Consider the following 22,791-nt stretch of genomic DNA (forward strand, 5'->3'; position numbering starts at 1 on the left):
TCGGTCTTGACTTTTGATCCGCCGCCGCCGTCGCTCAGGGGACTGCCGGTCAATGTGCTTTCACCCGACAGCTGTTATAATGTAATTAGCGGTTAGGTCGCCATATTATAATGTGTACTTGCGTGTACACCCGACCTGGGCGGAAACGCGACGAGTAATATCTATATTGCACCTCACCTTTTGACACGGCCAACACAGACCTGATAGTATCTTCTTAAAAATTTTGAAAAAATAATCGTGAGAATTTGTTGATAAAAATAGAAATGCAGAAGCGTGTCAACGTTTTTAGGCTTTGTTTTATACACGAATGAATCGAGTAAATGAGTAAATAAATCTACTAATCCAGTAAACGAATAATCAAATCAAGTAAATAAATACAATAAACGAGTAAATAAATCGAGTAAACGAGAAAAGAAATTGAGTTAACAAATATCGAGTAAAGGAGAAAATAAATTGAAGGAACGAGCGGACAAACCGAGTAAATAAATCTAGTAAACGAGTAAATAAGATGAGTTAAAAAAAAATTCGTTTATTCGATTTGTTTTTACTCATTTATTTGATTTTTTTTTTGCCCGTTAATTCGATTTGTTTACTTTTTTACTCGAACTATTAACTCAGTTTATTTATTCGCTTACTAGATTTTTTCATTAGTTTACTCGATTATTTTATTTATTTGCTCGATTTGTTTACTCGTTTATTCAATTTGTTTACTTATTTGCTCGAATTATTAACTCACTTTATTTATTCGCTTACTAGATTTATTTACTAGATTTTTTCATTCGTTTACTCGATTATTCTATTTATTTGCTTGTTTACTCGATTTGTTTACTCGTTTATTCAATTTGTTTACTTACTTATTCGAATTGTTCGTACGTTTATTCAATTTATTTTTTTATCGTTTACTCGATTTATTAAATTTAATCTTAAGCAGTTTTTGAGCACCATTTGACTGGACTATAAGTACTCAATCCTAAAGCTGCTGACAGAGTTGGGCATTATTCTAGCAATATCGTTTTATTTATATACTATTCTCTATAATTATTATATAACGACATGTGGAATGACATTAAAAAAACTATAAATATTTACCATAGTAGTTTATGTAATGTTGCAAAAATTGTGTGGCCAATTCATGTGCCACCAAATATACAAACCTACATTATTTCCTATAAGCCAAAGGTATAGGTATATATTTTAGAATGTATTTACCTGAATTTTATTTGTAATTTGTCGAATAATGTTCTTTGAAAAAATATTATTGTCGCCATTCAATTAATAAATTATTCCAATTGTTTTAGCTTTTACATGTTATTTAACTAAATGTTGAACTACCCTGGCCTCTATGACTCGTATAATCCGTGTGGAAATGATTACCCCACAATGCTCATCTACATGAGACAACGGTTTAAACATTAAAAGGGTTTCGCGCTCAGATTAAAATCAGAAAATCACTGTCATAGGCCTATAATTAATTTGTGTTTACACATCTGCTGGTGTATTATTAAATTACACCACTGATATTATACCCGTTACATGACTGACACAGTTAGGGCATCTTTGTTGTACTCACTCTATATTTACGTGGGCGAACACGGTAATTGGAAATAATTTGACACGATATTCGATATCATTATGCAATAAAAAAAAAAAAAAAAATTGTTCAACGGACAATAGCCCATTGACTAGTATAATGATAATAATATCGATACGGGATAATAACTTCAGCGCACGTCCTGGACACATAGTTGTAGTAATTCGGTAAAGACCACAGTTATAATATATATATATATATATATATTTTACATATAACTTGTCAAATATAATATCAAATAATTAAAGGTCTTGTCCGCACAAACAAACAAGTTAACTGGCAAGCTATATGAGAGCTTTGGGCTTTTGACAGTTGAATATGATACTCGAGCCAGTCAACATGTTAAAGGCCAACTATGCAAAACGAATTTCGTGGAACAAAAGGATCCAAATGATTTTGACCATATGACTTTGTTGTAAATAACATACAAGTCGAGTAACTAAGTTGGTCAAATGAGACGGATCTAAGGTATAAACGAGCTGAGGAGTAGTCCTCACCCCACCTCTTTTTTGGCGTTTTCCTCCTTCCTTTCTTTTATCAAAATTGTAATATATTTCACCAACAGATCTACCATACTGTACGACGCTAATGCTAATGAATAGTGTAAGTATGTCTGAAAATATTGTTTCATTGTTAACACACCTTGACCTCTAATTAATAAATTGACGGTCGGTAACAATTAACCTAGTTACACTAGCCCGCTTTACACGTTTATAACAGAATTCCCACGGACTCGGAACTTGGTTTTTAGTTTTGAAAACGCACTTATTGTTTTGGCGTTTTATTTTTTAATTACACCATTCTGAGATCATTTTTAATTAAATTCGGGAATTTTTTTTTTCTCAAGAATATTCAAGAAAACTCCACTTGGGGTACATTATGATACTGTGATTGTGCTATGTGATTGGTCTATCCTGTTGCGTGTACTGCGCGGTATGCCAAGTATCGAGTATCTTGAACTTTAATAAAAACAATTAAATATGTTTGTCTGCACAAAGCCACGGTGCAGGTATGTGTGGTCGGGGAACGTTTAAGACGTGGACCGCAACATTGCGGCGGCTCTGTGTTATAACGACCCCTCGTCAATAAATCTTCTCAACAGTATACTCTGTCACGTGATACCTAGGTAAAGGTTAACCCACGTAGGTAATTATTTTGCGGTCGGGCTTGGAGTGTAATCAAAGACAACACGAGTGTAGCGATTTGATATACATAGCGGTATTGTAATACACAAAATCGGTCGCCGTTGTTTGTATAGCACCACTTGTTTGTATATTCTAACACCAATAACATAGTCTAGAGAGCGGATTATTAGATTTTAAAAAGTTTAAAATATAACACTAATATGCATCAATAAAATATTAAACAATCCCTTATTGTTCCAAACTCAGTAAAAATATGTTAAAAAAATGCTCAAACTGTCCACATTTTGCATCCCCCGCTGAGCTGCATAAAGCTCATAAATATGGGTAAAAGTCTAAAAATCTCGTTCTCTAAGTATATGTATAAATTTATGGAACAACAAAATGTCAAATTTTCTGTTATTCAATTGAAACAACAAAATCGAATAACACAATTTTAACAAAGAAAATAATTTAAATATTGCATGATAGATTCAAATATTATAAAAAACATTTTATTCCCGAAAGATATAGGAAAGATAAGTTTAGGAAAGATATAGCTACTAAAAAAAATGTCCAATTATCGTATTGAAAACAATATTTCTAAATACCAAAACATTTTTAATAAATACAACAATTACTATAATGTCATCGCATAACGTTAAGTTGAATAATCATTTTTTAATAAATTGTATTTTTATAAATTGTTCGCCATTTCTTTGGCAATTCATTTATGCGTAGTAACTTTTAAAATAGTCTGTCTTAAAATCAATAAATATGATTTTTTACGGACAATTATGTAATATGTAATTTTGAATTGAGCAAATTATTTTCCAATCTCAAAACTTTCCAGCGATCTCCAATCTCAACTTATGGAAAATAAATTTGCTTATAGTTGGCGATAGACAAATCGTGTACATATTTTGTTCATCCCCATTGAACTGCATGTTAAGCTCTCCAGACATAACCTACCGGTCTTCCGGCTACATGTTAACCTGTATTAATAATATTTTAGGCGTCGGTGCTCTTCGATATGGTGATCCGTCCGGCCAAGCTAAACCGACCGTGTAATCCGACAACGACACGTGACCGGACAGATTAATTTGCGTGGAAATTCAACTGCCGTGTGCGCGATAATGCACGTGATTTTTTTCTAATTACAAAATCGACCAAAAAAACGAGTCTCAAATAAAAAAGCTAAAAAAAGAATAACGACGGACCATCGTCCGCAGCCGTGTAGTACGTGCGGCTTATTAGCGCGCGTTAACAGCAGCTCTCCAGCGGTTAACCCACCGGATTGCTGTTAAATGTCAAAAAATGATTTCTTGACAAATCTAAAAAACAATAACATTCACCGAGTCTAATATCTCGGCTGATTGACAATAACTAGTCCCCACTGGGTAGCACACGTATGCCTCCGTCACACGAGGTGTATACAGTGTAATATTAACAGAAGGAAAAAAAATCACTTAACCTATATTTTGTATTTTAGTAATGATCGCGTGACATGGGAATAATGTCAACCCGAATACGAAAGGCCGCGTATGCGACGTGCCGGCGAAACGATTCGGTTTCCACTTTCCACGGTTCATAACGAAAACATCTAGAAGAAAAAAAAAATACACGTTTATCCAAAATCTTAGCTACCGATCACCTTTTGATCCGATCGGATACGACTATGACAACGGCGTTGATATTTTATTTATGGTCGATTAACTCGCATAAAAAATGGTCTTTTCGAGTTACACAAAAAAATAAATCCCGCTTATACTTAATTAACCATAATAAGTGTACCTAAGCCGCTCAAAGAGGTGAAATCCACTTGAACGGTATCATCGTTTTGACATATTTTACGGCAAGACCGTTGTTTTTATCGTGAAAAAGATATTATAACAAAATTTCCAAAAAAAAAAAAGAACTGTAAAATTAAAAATTAAAATTTCAACCGACAAGTGACGATTCTTACTTTATTTCAAACACTTACGGTGTTCAAAGTTGAATTAGTTAGATTTTGAGTATTAACCTATCCTTAATAGATCTTATTAATTTTTTTTAAAAATGTGTAGTATCAACAAAGCAAAAGGCTCTTTTTGCAGTCCGACAACAACTTAACACACAGTTGTTACACATTCATTTGGACCGTTACACGAAGAAATTACTTGTCTTTATATTCATTTTGCAACAATATTACAATTGTTGTTACTTAAGGACGATGAGTCGGGTCGTTTCTCATACGTTTGCATTTCTCTAGATGACTTTGAACATGTGCTCTGTCTAGATTATCCAACTCACTCGATGAACGTCGTGGGACCATTATGCGGACGTGTTTGTGTTTCGTTACATCCGTCTTTGTTGCACTTATATTATAATTAAAATTATATATATATTTTTTTTAATTCGATCATTAGTAAACGCAATTGTAAAATGCGAGTAACCGAACGCGTACCTAATCCTAAGTAATCACTATTGATATAACTGTTGCTAAATTTGTATACGACACACACAAAAAAAATAAATTTATTGTAAACTAAAAATGAGCTGTACATTTAGCTTGCGGTTTCGTTAGGTGTGTCGAACAAAGGAATTAGCTATACCTTCTAATAAATTCGCCATATCTAACAAAATAGGTCATCCAGACCAGTTTCCCAGTAATTGTATCGCAAAGAAACTGCATATTTGTGGTTCACGGAGTCGAGTCATTAAAGTCTGCTTATATTTAACATTTTTTTGTTAATTAAATAAGCACAATACGACGACCCCACGGGGAGATTTCAACGAGTGGGGCCATTATTCACGCGTGTCGTCGTACACAAACGTTTTAGCCGGTACGTTACTGGCTTTTTCCATTTATCATCGTGTACCTTGGAGTGTTTTGGAAAATTCCCTGTTTGAACGTCAGCGATTCCGAACACTTTCTTCGTTTGATTCACTCTCGGCGATTTTGCAAAGTAATAGCCACCGACTGTCATTGTTACTTGCGCGTTCCAAGCGCACATTCAACACACTCACACGAGATGATGTATAACAATCATGCGCAGGCAATAAACCGGTCGGTGTTGCTGATAGTATTTCGCATCGTAGCGCCGACCAACAACCGGTAGAGTTCAGCGGCTCGCACACTAACCCACATAAGATTCGAACGAGAGAGCACAGGAAGAAGAAAAAGAGAAAAAAAACACTGATAATTAGCTCATACGGTTGGACCGCACACGACGCGCAATTTGTTTTTGACATTTATCAGAACTACCAATATTGTTGTTACTCCAAGACTTTGGGCCGAAAAGACTGTCGCTCGGATCGGTGGAATCCTCGGTGGATCAGCTCGATCCCAGTCTGAAATCTACACACTGAAACGCGCACCTAGTATGGTGGTGCCTATCAGATCGGTACAGCATACAACCACAGAATAAAATATAAAGCCAGATAGTGCTTTGTCCTGACATTTGTCATCAGACATCTGTCTGTACTCGATACCGACTGGATTGGAAGATAATAATCACGTGCATCGTTAAAATGACTCATACGTACATTTAATCGGCGATACAACGCTCAGCCCGTCAAGTCTATAGCAGTTTTTTTATGAATGGAAATCGCCCGAGTGCCGGCTAATGAAACGCAACAAGAGGAATGCGCGAATCGTAGCCCAGTCTTAAGTACGGCCAAAAATAATATGATAAAGTGCGTGGAGGGCAAAGCCACTATTCGCTGACCCTTTAACCTCTCGCAAACACTTAATAATGACGTTTATTATATTATACACGAACAGTCGTTTATTATTGTACGTACCAATTAACAGTACGATAATATTATGACTCACGATTAACCTTTATAGAGATCATTGGCTCCTCTTAAAAGGAATATCCAAATAGATGTATTATGTTCTTTACGTTTGCAAATCAGCTACTCTATTCATTGGTACCGGTATGAGTACATAATAATATTAACAACGATGTGAAACTGAAATCGTACTAATTGTTAAAACTGTAGAGACCTATCATTAGCAAACAATATAATATTATATATTTTACTAAAAACCACTCGGTGTGTATTGTTAAAGAGCTTTGATCGTCATGATGAAGATTAAACTAATAATGAATCCATTGGAACCCAAACAATACAACCTATGAGAGGTACTCAAAGGAATATCAAAAAGTATATAGTACAGTTTTTACATTTAATATGTACAAATTTGCCGAAATTGCTCAACGTTTGATATCATTTCAAAACCGGGGAAAACAATTTAATTTTTTTAATTTCTAAATCAATTTTTTACCCGACTAATTAACCAATCTATGCACAATTTTGCATTCGTTCGATGTGTATTTAATATTTATACACACCATTTTTAAGTACATTTTTTCTGTTACACATTTGTATACTTACCTATGCGCTTCTATTCCGTCAAAATCGTGCGATGAACGATAATAGCGATATTGTAAGATTACTGTACACTCAACCGAGTATAATATTTTAATTCGAGCTATAAAATTGCATTGCATTGCAATAGTTTTTTAACAACACTATACGTGGCATTGGCGGTCAGATGTAGACGTAGCGTCGTTGGCCGATTAATCTACCGCATTAACGTATGTAGGTAATTTTCTGCGTCTGCTCGTGTCGAAAATTCTTAAAATTATAATATGTAGGCTACACAAAAGAAGATCGCATTCTACTCGGGTCTTCCGTCGGTCCAGCTAGGATTCCCCGGGCCAACACCACAACCGGTTCGCACATCCAACGGCAATCGTGCCCTGGGTGTAACCGTTTTCTACTTTCGACCGCATTTTTCGAACCCCCTTTCTCTTTCCTCGGTTTGTGGCCGCGAACGTCGCACTTGGGCACTTTGCGCTTTGAACTTTCGTCATAGACTTTCGCTCGATGACGTCATCGACGAGTATCGATAATTATTATGTTGTGTACATTGAAATGCGCGCATAACGACCGATTACTGCAATGACCATACGATAAGGCACATCCAGGCGAGCCATGGAAATCTTCATAACACTCGAGCAGTGAAACCAACAGCCGTCCCTAATAATCAGTTGGGTGTACTAAATAATTAGTTAAATATATTTACATTTGAAAATAAAAGAATCCCACGAATCCAACAAATATTTGCAACATATCGACAATGTGCTAAGCTAGCCAATTTAATAACAGAAGCAATGGCAGTTAGGTCTGTATGCTATCATTCAGGAAATCTTGTTGGTGGCTTTTAGTTTCATCCAATAACCCAGACTGATATGGAGACCAGATGCACAGTGCAGTACATTAATGCTAACAGGATCAGTGAATTCCCCAACAATTACGTTTAAGGAACACACATATGTACGTGAAAACTTATTGTGTATTATGACAGCTGTTATGTGTTCATTACAAGACAAATCGGAAGAAAGCGTTCGTTCGATGTTTTCATTTTTGTCGCATGTCGAGGTGTCCCCGATCGTCTTTATTATTATCATGACAGTACTTAAAAAATAATGACATTTCTCACTCTGTTGCAACGTTTTCGAAGATTATTTATGTTAAAAAAAAAAACACAGTTCTTAGAATAAAAAAAAAGAGCCTCATCTAATGTGTTTGACTTATTGTCATTTTCCATATAGTAAAAACAACGATCTTTTTTTTTTATACTTTACTTTATAATTTATACACATATATTTATCTAAATACCAGTGTATATTTATGTATATAGCAGGTATATAAAATTGGATGCAGCGTTACTGTTTTACGAGAACGCACACATCAAAAACCAGAACCAAATAACAATGAAATGAAAAATGAATGGAATTTTTTTTCCTGCAATTTAAATACACTTTCGAACCATATGATAGCATTTGAAATATCAAAACGTGAAATTGGGTGTCTCGTCCGTATAAAATAACTCTCTCAAACATGATACTTCAATACTTGATATTGCACACTTAAATTTTTTTTTTTTTTGGTCATATACCCAATGTCGATTTGTTGTGTTCATGTTTTTTTTTTCAATACAATAATAATATTATTTTGATTCGCAATACTCTCGCTGGCGATTTTCTCATGTGTTTTCTTTCGGCAACGGAAAAACGTTAGACGAACTTGTAAATTTTCATAAAAACATAACAATATAATAAGTGGAAAATATTTTAACGAAAAAGAGCAAGGTTGTTCGATTGTAAGAGCAGATACATTTAAGTCAAATTAGTATTTGGATGTTGCATTCGTTTATCTAGTTGTCGTCCGAACGATGATATACAATATAACACATCATATAGCAATGAATGTTGAAACAATAATTTTCATTTCCATAGGTGTTTAAATTTGTATATTCTATTGTTGCAGGTGATATATTGCTCAATGAAAATGATAAACTTGTGGAGAGTATCAAAAGAGATGGCGGTAAGTTTATGATCCAACCTAAAAGTTAATATTGTACATATTGTATAGAAAACTATGAATAAGTGGATAATGCATAAGTAGGTATATTGTAAATAGCTAGAAAAAATGAAATCACAAATCGAGATTTAAACCTATCTAAATAATACGATTTAACTAACTATGAATTGTTCTTATCTATTTTGATTTTTATTAAGGTTGAACCATAATTGATTTTAAATAAGTTTCCTAAATTTAAACTAATATTATAATTCGAAGTACTTCTTACTGATTAGTTATAACACTGGTATACTATGTAGGTATTAACATTAATGTGTATTTAATAAGATAAAAAAAAACACTCATACTCTAATAAACACATTTTTAACTGTTAGTATATCTGTTTCTTTTTTTTATAGAAATTTTAAGAAACTTTTAACTATTAAACGCTTCTAATAATATAATAGTATTTGTATTACATTTTTAACAAACCCAAGGCTAAGAAAATACTTAAAGATCAAATTAAAAAAAAATACTTTCCTTGTAAATAATAATATTATACTTTAGATAATATATTCTATAAAATAAAAAAAACTATTAGTTATCTTATACCTAATAGTTTTTGTTTATTCTATTATAAATAAATGTATTTATATTTTCAAAATGCATATTGCAAGTGTATAATTATGGTCTAACAAGTTTATAAAAAATAAGGTTAGTTCCTGTATATATAACATCATTAAATTTCTATACACGTTTAATCGACTAAATACTCGTAAATAAATAATAAGTAGTAATATCACTGATTGGTTAAATATAAAGCTTAACTTTTGTAAATAGCAAATACATATAAAAATACATATTTAAAAAAAATATATAAATGAAGAGTGAATTTGTCAGATAGTCTAAGTGACAAAATAAAATAAAGTACCGAGTGCTGAAAAAATCTCGTAAAAAGTGGGTGATACTTCAAAGCACTAATAAACATAATCCTTTTTTTTTTTTGTTAATACTAGAAAATAATTTCGGGCCATGGCTTTGAGTACAAAATGCATGAGATGAAAAAACGATTTTGTGGGCACTTGAAACGTTTGGCAATTTCACTCTCCATATAATATCTTAATTATATATTGATGTTTGTGTAATTTCTTGTCTATTCTGTCGCTCTAACTTTGCTTCACCCCTGTGGTTTAGATGTCACTGTATTATTATTGGACGACACCGGCAAGAAGAAGACATCCCCAACTACCGGGCTATTGTCTTCGATGGCCCGCACGTTTGTCCAAGACGGTGTTACCACAGAGTATGCCACTCACGTTATCGGCACTACAGTTGGCGACCGTTATGCGCACATTGTTAGTACAGGTTCTCGAGTATTTTACGATAGCATTAAGCCCACGAACAGGCACGATACTCCTGAAATCAACTTGCAAACTATATTAGATAATTTAGGACAGCCGCAGATCTTCGAAAAACCTAAAGAAGAGGAATCGAACTTGATCGAAGCGAAAAAGCCGGAATCGGCAACGACGCCAGGACCTTCCGGCAAGCCGAACATATCGGTTAGGCAAGAAGTGTCTGTGAGAAAAAATTTCGGATCGGATATCATTAAACCGGCGAAAGTTAGTCCGAAAAATGGTTTACCGACATTTACGGTTAAGAGTAACGACGAGGAATATTTACCACTCGCAGAGGAAACGACGAAACGCGATGACTCGGCTCTGAACAAATTGAGATTATCTAAAAACTTGTTCAGAACGGGACTGAAGCCGGTTGAAATTAAAAAATATGAAACGGTTACATATTTCGGGTTTGCTGACTTTATGACAACTGTTGGAAATACTGTCATAATATTTATGCCGAAAACCCCGTCTTTGTCAGAACCTACTGGTGTCACAAGTATTAAAGGTGAAGCTACCCTTCGACCGGAAGACCTGATAAAGCCTTCGAAGTCTAATCAAGTATTCCCCACTCAAACATTAGCTCCTTCCGTGGAAAACATGGATTATCCTAGCCTAATAGAGTCGAGCATGACGAATTCAGAAGAATCAATGTCTTTGCCTACAGAACCACTGTCTCGTCGTATATCGGAAACCACGAGAGTATTTAACAACGAGCACGAAGCTCTAGGCCTTTTGAAGACTATTGGAGGAGTGGATGTAATCGATAGTAAAACGACTAGACTCACAACGTTCTTCTACGGTACGTATACCAATGGAAAATACACACAACTTGAACAGACTGTTTCAACACTACTATCAAAGCCTTCACAAGTTACTAAGCATCCTAAACCCGAAATAACATTAACCAAAGTAACTACTACGACAACAGAGTCCAAACCGATTGAGCCAGTAACCGAAGAAAACAAAGTCGTTACTACTACTGAATCTGAAGTTGACATTCCAACAACGCCAGAAGAAGAAACAGTTACACCGAGTTCGATTTCCGAAGGAACTTTATATAAAACTTACACATATTTGACAACTTTCTTTATACCCGTCGACGAAAGTGTAACGAAAACCTCGGTTAAATCAAGAATTGTTTTATCTCCTGAGCCGACTAAAAGCATGTCAACAACCATGATGGAAACAATTAGCAGTACGACTGAAGAAGTACTAACAACAACTCCCGAAGATGAAGACATAAAGTATACAACAACAGAAGAAATTCCAATTACGACTGAAAATGATTTTATTGAAAAGAAGCTTGAAGAAAAGGTTCCTGAAACGACTACTAGTTCTATGAAAGAAGAAATTAAAACTACAGAAAAGTCAGCCAGCAACGAAACAACGAATAGCGACGTAGTAATTGAAATGCCAACAACTACAACAAAACCCGAAGACGAGGAAGTTGAGCTACTATTTAAAACATTTTATACTACTTATACATATTTAACAACGTATTTCCATGAGTCAACAACTAGTGTCTTAAGCAGGGAAGAAGTAGTGACTAACGTCGTTACGTCTACTTTGGAGAAAGATTTCCTAGCCACAGACCCAGCAGTGGCTGGATTGTTTGCCAGGGAAGACGGTAGCTTATTAAATTCAGTTGTACACGAGACTGCAAGACAACCGAGAGTACTAGCAACGCGTGTTCGACCAGAGAGACCGTCGTCGGCTTACTTACATAAACCAAGTGATAGTTTATTCGCTTCTACCTTAGAATCGGTAGATTATAAAAAAGAACTCGCCACACCACCATTAGATGACGGTGCAGTTAAAACCTTCTCAAAGACATACACCTACTTTACAACGCTCCTATCTGACGGCTCTACAAACCTAAAAAGTCATACAGAAGTTTATACAAACGTTATCATGCCTTCGAGTATGCTGGTATCCAAAAATATTCAACCAACAGTCGTACAAAATAATATCGAATCGGCTGTATCGAAAGGTTCTGAACCACTCTATGAACCTATGGATGAACCAGAATTAAATTCCGAGGAAGAAAAAAATAACGAAGAAGTAGATGATGAACAAGAAGATAAAACGGAAAGTAAAGAAAACAATAATAAGATTACACCATCTTATAAATATGACATGACAATAACAAGAAATCGTACTAATTTTAATAATGCACCTGAAGACAAACCAATAAAGGATATTATTGGGGAATCGATGGTAACTGATACGAAATCAATTTCGTCAAACAATATTAAACGGAAAGTTTCCACTGAAGACGACGAAGATATGGAAAGTTCTGAAACAAATGAAGACTTCGAACCATCTCCCACGCGCGAGTTGCAAACAAGTTTCACTACTTATACATATTTTACGACAATCTATAAAGGAGTTTCTTCTAGCGATATCATAAGTCGTTTTGAAACTGTCACGAATGTCGTTCCTCATACTATACAGCCTACAGAAGCTTATAATATAAACAATGAAGAATCTACGTTACCAATAACCTATTTTACAACTTATACGTACTGGACCACGTTGTATAAAGACGGAAATACATTAGTTACAAGTCGAGAAGATACATTAACAAATGTTGTAACACCGTCTGTTTCTGAAAGTGTAATTGCTTCGGTTATAAAGCCAACTTCAGTAACTGAAATTACAGCGACGACAAAACCTCATGAACTTGAGCCAACCACTTTCTTCACTACTTTTACTTACTTCACAACGTCTTATCTTGACAATGAAACAATCGTTAACAGTAGATTGGAAACGGTAACTAGTGTTCTAAACACTTCAGATGTCAGTCAAACTACAACCGATGAAGACGAAGAAATGGAAGATAGTGTTATAAAAACAGCACCAGGAAATACATTGTCAGGAAAGCCTCCAATGCCGATTTTAAAACCAACAGGATTACTTTCGTCGATTACAACTCAAGAGGTAAATAATGGTGAAACGACAGCATTCACAACAGATGTCTATGGAACTTACATTGATGGTTTGTATGCACAAATTCTTGAAAGTAGATCTAATATTTTAAAAGCATCGCCAATACAATCTGATGCTAAAAATACAGGCGTTGTTGCACTAAATGAAGGCAAAATTATAGATGCAAATGGAATTAGTACAACGTTTTATACAACAAAAGCTATCGGTACATACATAGATCAGCTATATGCTCAAGTCATTGAAAGTACATCGTCTATAAAAGTAAATGACAATAAAAAAACTTTAGACCCATCTACAGTAATAATCGGTTCTAAAACCTACCGTACGGGTTTAATCAGTTTAATAGAAGGGACAAGTGTCAAAGATTTAAGTACCACATATTATGAAACAAAAGTCTTAGGGAACGTTGTAGATGGAAAATATACACAAGAATTTGAAAGTTCTTCCGTGGTAAAAGTAGGAGTGAACCCAACTGCAGTTCAAGAAACAAAAGCGTCGGCAACTCGACTAAACGAAGTATTAAATGAATTGCCAATATCTCCTTCGCCTGCTGTAATTGAGAGTTCACAAGGCGAAACCGGTTCTACCACTGAGAAGAACGATGAAGCCATTGAGGATGAATCATCAAATAAAAGAAAACAATTCCCCGTAATTAGGCCATTTGCTTCAAGACCACGGCCAACGTTCTTACCGAAAAAAAAATCGACTGATAGTTTAGGAGCTGCGACAATAAACCGTAGTATTACTCCCACAATTGTCGCTACGCCTGCGCTTAAGTCTAATGAAAAAGGTTTTGGATCTACTAGTCGAAATCGATTTGCTGGTGTTCGAAAACCTAGCTCATCTCAATTATCTGAATTGAGTCCATCATCTGCAAGCACTCGAAAATTTTCAAGATCTAAAAGTACCAACACTCCATTAGTATCTCCTTCATTAAATTTCAAGAGCCGATCTTCAATATCAGCTACTAGAGCAATATCGGCATCTTCAACTGCTAGTTTTGGTAGTGCAAGACGAAGCAGTCTTAATCAGAGATCATCAAGTTTAAAGACACCAGAAATCGCACCCAAGAGCTCATTGCCATCGAGATTTAGAATAAGACCAACAGCTTCTTCTGGATTTAATCGCTTTTCAAGCACATTAACTACGAGTACTGAAGAAATCCCCGACAATAATGAAGTTAGTACTTCGATAGTAACTGAGGAAGCTGTATATACTCCTGATGACGAGAGCGAAGGCATTACTGTGCCGGCATCGACTACAACAGAATCGTCTAGAAGAGGAAATAACCCATTGCTAAAACTTAGGCGACCTCCACTTCCAAAAACACCTGCAACTACTCAATCTCCAAGAAGAAACACTGTGAGAACTGCTAGCCCAACGACAAGCACAACGACGACTACACCTAGACCCCAAAGGCCAAAGACACCCAGTCCTTTAATAACACGCAACCGACCCAGGCCTGTGAATGGATTGTTCCCATCTAGAGGGCTTGGGAAAAAAGAGCAAGAACCAGAGGTAATAAATGAACAGAATATAGAAGAAGAAAGACCACAACAAGAATTTAAAACCGACGATGAGTTAGAAACTTCCTTTGACGCTTCTGGAGTCCAGGTAGAACAACAATCTAACGCAGTCGCTGAAACCGAACGGCCATCTAGAGGTAGCAGAACTTTTAATAATCAAGTACAAATAAGACCATTCAGTAATAAAAGAGGTCGATCGAAACGTCAGGTTGAATATGGTAGCAGGTCCTATGATAATAGCAGAAGCTATAGAAGTAAACAACCAGCTAAAAACACAGCCGTTGACTATTATTACTATGACGAGTATGTTGAAGCAGAAACTCCAGCTCCCGTGAGAACGCCACCACCTCCACCTAGAAGACAGCCTAGTCGAACCAGACAACAGCCAAAAGTTAATCCTACAGCTTCGTCATCTAATTTTGGTAGGTCACAATTTACATTACGAGAAAAGACACCTACAACTACGCCGGCGCCAACCCAAAGAACGTCGAATTACAGAAGAACGCGGCCACCAGTAGTAGAAACTACTACATCTAAACGGTTATCTAGATTGAGATATCCAACTACAACTACTCCGGAACCCCTTCGTAATGGTCGTCGCTATACACCATCTTCGCGTCGCCAAAGTACCCGACCTAGATATAGGGATCAAGAGTTGAATACTTACGTTAACACACAAAGTGTATTTGATGGTACAATAACAGTAACTCATAAAATACCAACCGAGTTAACTATACCTATTGTCATAGGTAAAAACACAGAATACAAACAAGTATTGACAGCTAAACCTAGTCTCGAGGTATTGGGTCCAAATCAATATAGTACAGTTGCAGGCAAGAACGGTTACCCAACCGTTCAACTTGTTAGAGAGGTAACTGAAACCTTGCAAAACGGAGTAACAGAAATAACTAAATTCGTAATTTTTGAACAACCAACGAGCAGTATTACATTTACACCAACTTATATACGGGGAAGGAAAACCTCATACTCGCATATAATACCTAGTACAATATATGAAATAAGACCTGAAGTTTCCACAGTCCAGCCACAATTAAACAATGCACCATTAGCTAATTTGCTATTATCACAATTACTTTTGGGCAACTTAGGAATTCAGCAAACGGTTAACCCCTTACTAGCCTTAAACTCAGCTATGGTAACACCTCAATCACCCGTAACTGAATTCAAAACCAAAAGTACAACTTATGTAACCACCGTAACAAATTCGGTATCGACAGTGTTGCCAATCACTTTCAGAGGAAAAGTTATATCGACAACAGTTATTGATAGCTCTACTAATGTTATTACTGCCACGGAATATATCACGGAAACTATTGTGACTACACCAACTATAACGCAACAGCCAACTAATCAATTAAACACGTTACTTTTGCCAGCGTTACTCCAAGCCCAGCTATTGGGGCAAGCTACTACTTCTAATAATTTGCTGGGCAGTATTGATACGACTCAAGAAGACCTTCTTCAAGAGCTTATTGAACCCACGCCGAAGTACGACGATGATGTAAAAGGTGACACAAAACCATCAAAAAAGAAAACGGTTGCAAAAAAACCACCGGATCCGGCAATAGATCCTGCAGAAGCAAGTGTGGTAACTCTGTACGTATCAGGGAAACGACCAGGTGAATTCAGCACTGTATTATCGACAATCAATTTTGATGAAACAGCTACAGTACGCAAACGAGAGGTAGAACCTTCGTCTGTATTAGATTTAATGGCAACAGTATTTGAAGACTTCTTATTGTCACCTACTGACGAGGATCTTGTTCATGGTTACAACGAAGAAGAAACTCAGAGTTTGGAGAGTATGTTGGGCGATGTGAGTAAAAACGTAAAACTCGAGAACCGAGCTACAAAGGTAAAAGTGCTACTCGCTGAACCTACCGCCAAGCCAACCCAAGAAACTACCGATCATTTTTTATGGAAAAGCTCCGCTGATGCTCCAGTTCAGCGGGAAAGCATAAAACCAAAAATCTGGAGTTCTGGAAGTCGAACGAAAAGAGAAGCATCTCATTTTTTACCATCTAATGATGTTTTTCTGTTTGACTCTTCAAAAATACCAAAAAAATCATTAACCCAAAACAATTTTTATAATGTCGGTGATAGGAAAAATTCTTCTTTTACTATCTCAAAAAATCTACAACAAAATAAAATTGACGCAAAAGGTAAGATATTTGAATGCAAGTCCTTGATACAATTATACTCTTTAATACTAACACTTATGGTTATTTCAGCAGACGAACAAAGGGGGTTCGAAGATAGGAAGTTTAACTTTGCTACGAAAAAAATGAGCAATGGTGTTGAAGTAATAGTTGCTGGAGATAAAAGCACATACCCTGGACAATCTAATGTACTAAGAGTATTGCCCACTTCTCCCGCAAGACCTATAACACTTGCACCAAGTACTCTAACCGACCATATGCTCATGATGCTACCCCATCCAATTAAACAAGTTTGTTTTTTAAATGCTTTTAAATTAACGTAAACTAAAACAATTTTTATTCTCTTATTTTAGAGCATGAACAATCAATTTGTTACCAAAACATATTTAACAACTTACACATATTTAACAACGTTCTTGGATGGAGAGGCTACAGTAGTATCTAGTCGAGAGAAAGTGGTATCAAATGTTGTTACTGACGAAGTGAATAAAATTACTCCAACTGCAACACTCAGTCAAGTTACATTAACATCAAGCCCGAGTTTAGAAACTGGGGTTTATCATACCACTTATACGTATTTAAATACGATTGTGGACGGAGACGTTCCTCTCGTTATGACCAGCCAGAAAACCGTGGCCAACACTGTAACAGCTCCGCATGAGTTTTTAACACCTTTACAAGCCTCCGAACCTGCTTACCACGACACTAACACCTACCTCAATACTGGTAAGATATTTTATTTTTATTTTCGCCATTTACTAACAAAAGTTAATTAATATTTTTACTTTTAGTTTCATTTACGAAGACGTTAAGTGATGGTCCTGATTATACTGTAGTAAGTACGGAAGACATATTGACTCAGGTGATCATTACAAAAACGGATAATACCCCAACTTTGGATAAAACTTTATCGAAACCCGAAAGTTCAGTAACTGACGTAACTAAAACTTATTTTGTTACATATACATACTTTAATACGGTACAAGAAGGTACAAACACCGTAGTTAAATCGGATATATCTGTGTCCTCTGATATAATCACGGAAAAAAACCATATAGCAACCAAAACAGAACAAATACTACCAACGCCAATTGTTGATAAACAACCGTTTAATGTGTATGCGACTAAGACGTATCTCACAACGTATACTTATTTTACAACTTTATTGAAAGACAATGATGGGAAAAATCCGTCTAACACACAAATCAAATCCAGAACTAAAGTGGTTCAGAACATTGTAACAGAGTCGTTGAATACATCATTGTTTGACTCGAATTACTTATCTGCTATAAGTTCATCAGTACAAAACGAAAAAATTCCTATAACCGCCACAGCGACATTAGGAAATGGTCAAAAAGTCGAATTTACTGCTATGAATGAAGTACTGCCAACGGAACAAAACGATATATACCCAACAGATTCGGTTATTTCAACTTCGTCTCCTGAAACAGAAAAACCACCAGTCACAGAAAATGTTATAAAGCCAGCGGATAAACTTAAAGATTCTATTAAGCCGTCTAGTGTTAATAAAATATCACAAAAAACTGAGATACAAAAACCACCAAAGAAGAGTCCTCCTCCAAAATCTGAACAAAAATTCCCAGTAAATGCATTGCCAGTTAAACCAGCCAACTCAAATACGGGGGGTAGTTTGATTGATTTTGGAACAATGGCTCAAAGCTTAACAGCCTTAAAACCAGTTATTAGTGCTGTGGCCGGTATAATACAAAATAACTACAAAAGTGAGCAAAAAACTAAAAATGTTCACATTCAACAGAAATCAACGCCCAAGCCAGTAAAACATGAAACAACCAGTAGATCCCCGATATACATACCTGTTGGTGGACTAGCAGATTCTGTAGGTTCAGAAAGTCAACAATATCCAGACACAGATCAAAGACACCCTCACGTAGGATCTGCAAGACCACCACTCGAAGCAGCTATGTTATCTGGAGGGATACCAATAAGTCCTGGAGAAGTAATAACAACTAATAGTGACGTTATTATTGGAAAACCATCAGTTTTAGGACCCAGACCGCCAGCTGATAATTTTAAAAATGACGAGAACCCTTTTGGTATAAGACCAACGGTAGAAAACTACAAAAACGATGATATGTCATTTGGTATGAGACCACCACCTCCTTCCCCACAATTTAAAGATAAGGTATCAATACCAAATAACGGAGCGAGGGAACATATTAAAAATCCTTTACCTCACACCGACAGAAAAAATACTCAACCATTGCGATATCATGAAAACCGGGTGCAAGGCCATTATCAGATAACTAACGCACCAATTAAATCAGAAGTGAATATAATACCTTTAAGTAAACCTGACCCTTGGCCAACAAAATTGGTCACTGATGTACAACCTTTAATTTTAACGAATCCAGACTTTGACCCAAACGTTAGCTACAGTGATCAACATCTAGTTACATCAAATAAACCTTATCTAGAACAAACAGCTATTGACCCTTTGTTGGTAAACATTCAACCATCTCAAGTAGCTCAAGTTGTAATACCGCATGGAAGTCAAACAGCGTTAATATACAGTGATCAACCTGCAATCGGACATGGTCCTAAAGGTGAAATATTTAATGACCCGCAACCTTATCCAGAAAACCATGTAAATCCTGGGTTTGTAGGATTAGAAGTGTATGGAACTGAAAATCGTCCAATAAAAACTGAAAATCGTCCAATAAATAGTGTAAAATCAAAAATACCTGCAAATGCTATACACTTTGATATACCAGTATCTCCAGCAGGCATAAAAGTAGGTGATACAGAATCACACCACGTAGTTTTATATGATAATGACACTGGAGAAGTAAAAACCAGGCCTATTGAAATCCCTAGGCCTCAAAATAATAACAACCAATATTTGGTCCCACCACCAGTGTCTCAAGTTAATTCATTTATTCGGAGACCCGAAGGAAGACCTGAAGTAGGATCTTCAGTAGAAGATGATTTGTTACAATTTGAAGATGGTGAAGTAACGCAAGAGTCAAAGAAAACTCCATTAAGACCAGGAGAATTACCTTATGGGGTCCATAGTAGTGAGTTTGATGAAGAAAGAACACCTATCATCACGGGTAGACCACATGGGGGCAACTTCAAAGGAGAAGAACAGATAGTTTCAGTAGGAAAACCTTTAGGAACTAACGAACACATTGAATTGAGACCCGGTAACTTAGTCGTGTCCAATCAAAATCATCAAGAAATACAGCACAATATTCAATATTTCAACAATGAACTAAAATCTCCTAATCTCACACCAACAACTGGCAATTATGATGATACGAATAGACCAAACAAGCTTATAATAAATGTCCCGCCTAGAGATGATATCAAGCAGGCTATGGACATGGACGAAAAATTACCACCATTACCGCCATCGTCACCGACGAAAAATGACAATAATGATTTAGATGTTCAAGGAAGCACACCACAACCAATAATAGTAAGACCACAGCACGATAACGAAGTGTTGGGATTATCTCCGCCTCCAATGATAACTCACACTGTAAAGTATGATAATGTTACATTAAAACCACAAAGTTCAAGAAGACCGTACCGTCCTAAACCTAGGACTACGACTCCACCTCCATATCAGTTTGAGAGACCTCAAAACAAACGACCGCCACCACCATACCAGAATCAAGAAGATGTAGTATTAAAACCGGTGTCCACTACAGCGAAAGTTGAGCCCGTGCATAAATGGGAAGCTTCTCCAAGTTTAAAACCAGATCACAAGCCAACTTACGAAGAGAAACCGGAAATTTTAAAAGCGGAAAGTAAAGTAGTCAGCCAAGGTTCGTATGTTAAACCCAACTACCGCGAAACGACAAAAGACAAAACAATAATTTACGGAAATCCAGTGACAAATGTAATCCCAACAATTGTCACACATGAACCAACTAAATGGCACGACTACAGTCCTATTTCCAGCACCGAAAGCAGAATTGAGACAATACAGTCTACTACTGAAACTCCAGCGTTGACTTCTTCTACTTTGGGGATTATCAAATCATATACAACACCGAGCAAACCCGCGATTAAGCCCACAAGTAAAACGACCGACTATCATAGCGTTATAAGTGTTGTTGTCAAAAATGAAGAGAAACCCGAAGAGAAAATAAACGAGGATGTCTTGGAAAGTCCTACGACTCCAAAACAAAAGACTCAAATGAGACCGCAAGTAACAATTTTACAACTACCGGAAAGACCATCGTTTATGGACGAGTTTCACAAGCAACTCCACCAAGCTTCTTCGTTACCGACGCGATTTGTCACCCACACCCAAACATTATCTGTAACAATAACGGAAACAACTGTTCTTCAGAGTGATGGTTTTGAACCTTCGACGCACACCCTTGTTCTTACTAAAACACAGACGTCGACGTTGGTGGACACAGTGACCGAAGTCCATACGTTAGTCAAGCCTACTCAGGTGTTATCGACAATAACCACTACTGTGCCGGTGCCGGTGCCAATTCATACCGATCCGGTATTATTGGCCCCAGTTGTCGAAGGAACCAAATCCAAAACCATTGCCGTGCCTCCGGACGAAAACGAAACGCTTCTAGTCGTTATGACCGATAAAAAAGGCGGAAGCAATCACAATCATAACTATAATCACAACCATGGTATACCACCAGAAATTCAAGTCCCTGACGAAACCAACGAAATTGGTCCCAGTGACGTTTTATTAAGTGGCATTTTAACTCATTCGTCTGATTCGGAATGCCGGCCCGAATGTAAAGCGACCAAAAACGAAATTTGCCAACGAGTAGAAAACGTAATGCGATGTGTTTGCCGACCTGGATTCGCTAGAATATTTATGGACAGGCCTTGTAAACGTAAGTTATATGCATTTACAAAATTAATTCAGTAACAATGTTAACTGTAAGTTTATTGATTTCAGCTACGTACACGTATACAATGAAATTGGTTTTGGACAAGTTCCGCAAAGAACCAATAAAATACTCCAATTTCTTGGAGAATCCTAGTTCGTCTCAATACCAACAGCTGACTGAAGCAACCCGGGAAGGGCTTAATCGGATGTCAATGCAATCGGATCTCAGAGACATATATCACGGTGTTATCGTAGGAGGATTTGAGCCGGCGGTCAATGGCGAAAAGACGGCCGTTTCGTACATCATACAAGTATGGTTTTTTTGTTTTTTCTATCAAATAATATCACTAAAATACAATTTCATAATCCTCTTAAACCTTTTTTGACAAATTTTAGCTATCCGAAAACGCGGAAGACACTAAATTATGGGAAGCGACTAAAAAATCACTTAGAGCTACCAACTTCAGTTTGGGAGGAACTGATGTATTTGCTGCTCGTGATCATTTACAACTTTTATCAGCCGAAGGTAAAACGTTTCTATGGAGCACACATTTTTCAGTAGATTCTAATTCGATTGATGTACGGCTTTTAGATTTTGACGAATGTAGTGACACGAAATTCCACGACTGCTCAGATAACGCCAAGTGCTTCAATTTACACGGAACGTACACGTGCAGTTGCAAAGATGGATTCACTGATATTTCACACAACGCTCAATTCCCTGGAAGAGTCTGTTCTTGTAAGGATTTTTTTATTTTATATTTATAATAGAAAATATTCAGTTTTTGACCGACATCACTGTTATTCTT

At 36.3% G+C, this 22,791-nt stretch overlaps 1 protein-coding gene across 2 annotated transcripts in view; it reads left to right on the forward strand.

Moving 5' to 3' along the window:
- Window positions 1–22,791, forward strand: part of LOC126834930 (mucin-3A) — a 67,043-nt gene that overhangs the window by 41,657 nt on the left and 2,595 nt on the right. Inside the window, exons 2-9 of one of the 2 annotated variants that reach the window (XM_050567159.1) lie at window positions 9,037–9,093; window positions 10,264–17,130; window positions 17,200–17,417; window positions 17,481–17,853; window positions 17,919–21,986; window positions 22,052–22,293; window positions 22,379–22,508; window positions 22,575–22,721. In XM_050567159.1, the coding sequence (XP_050423116.1) occupies window positions 9,037–9,093; window positions 10,264–17,130; window positions 17,200–17,417; window positions 17,481–17,853; window positions 17,919–21,986; window positions 22,052–22,293; window positions 22,379–22,508; window positions 22,575–22,721 (12,102 nt within the window). The remainder of the gene's footprint in view (window positions 1–9,036; window positions 9,094–10,263; window positions 17,131–17,199; window positions 17,418–17,480; window positions 17,854–17,918; window positions 21,987–22,051; window positions 22,294–22,378; window positions 22,509–22,574; window positions 22,722–22,791) is intronic. The other variant, XM_050567160.1, reaches the window with a different exon arrangement.

This window comes from Adelges cooleyi, unplaced genomic scaffold (genome assembly GCF_023614345.1).
Source record: "Adelges cooleyi isolate 19-005CV unplaced genomic scaffold, UGA_ACOO_1.1 ACOO_flye_CR_arks_rails_tigmint_CR_PRNA_21, whole genome shotgun sequence".
Lineage (NCBI taxonomy): Eukaryota > Metazoa > Arthropoda > Insecta > Hemiptera > Adelgidae > Adelges > Adelges cooleyi.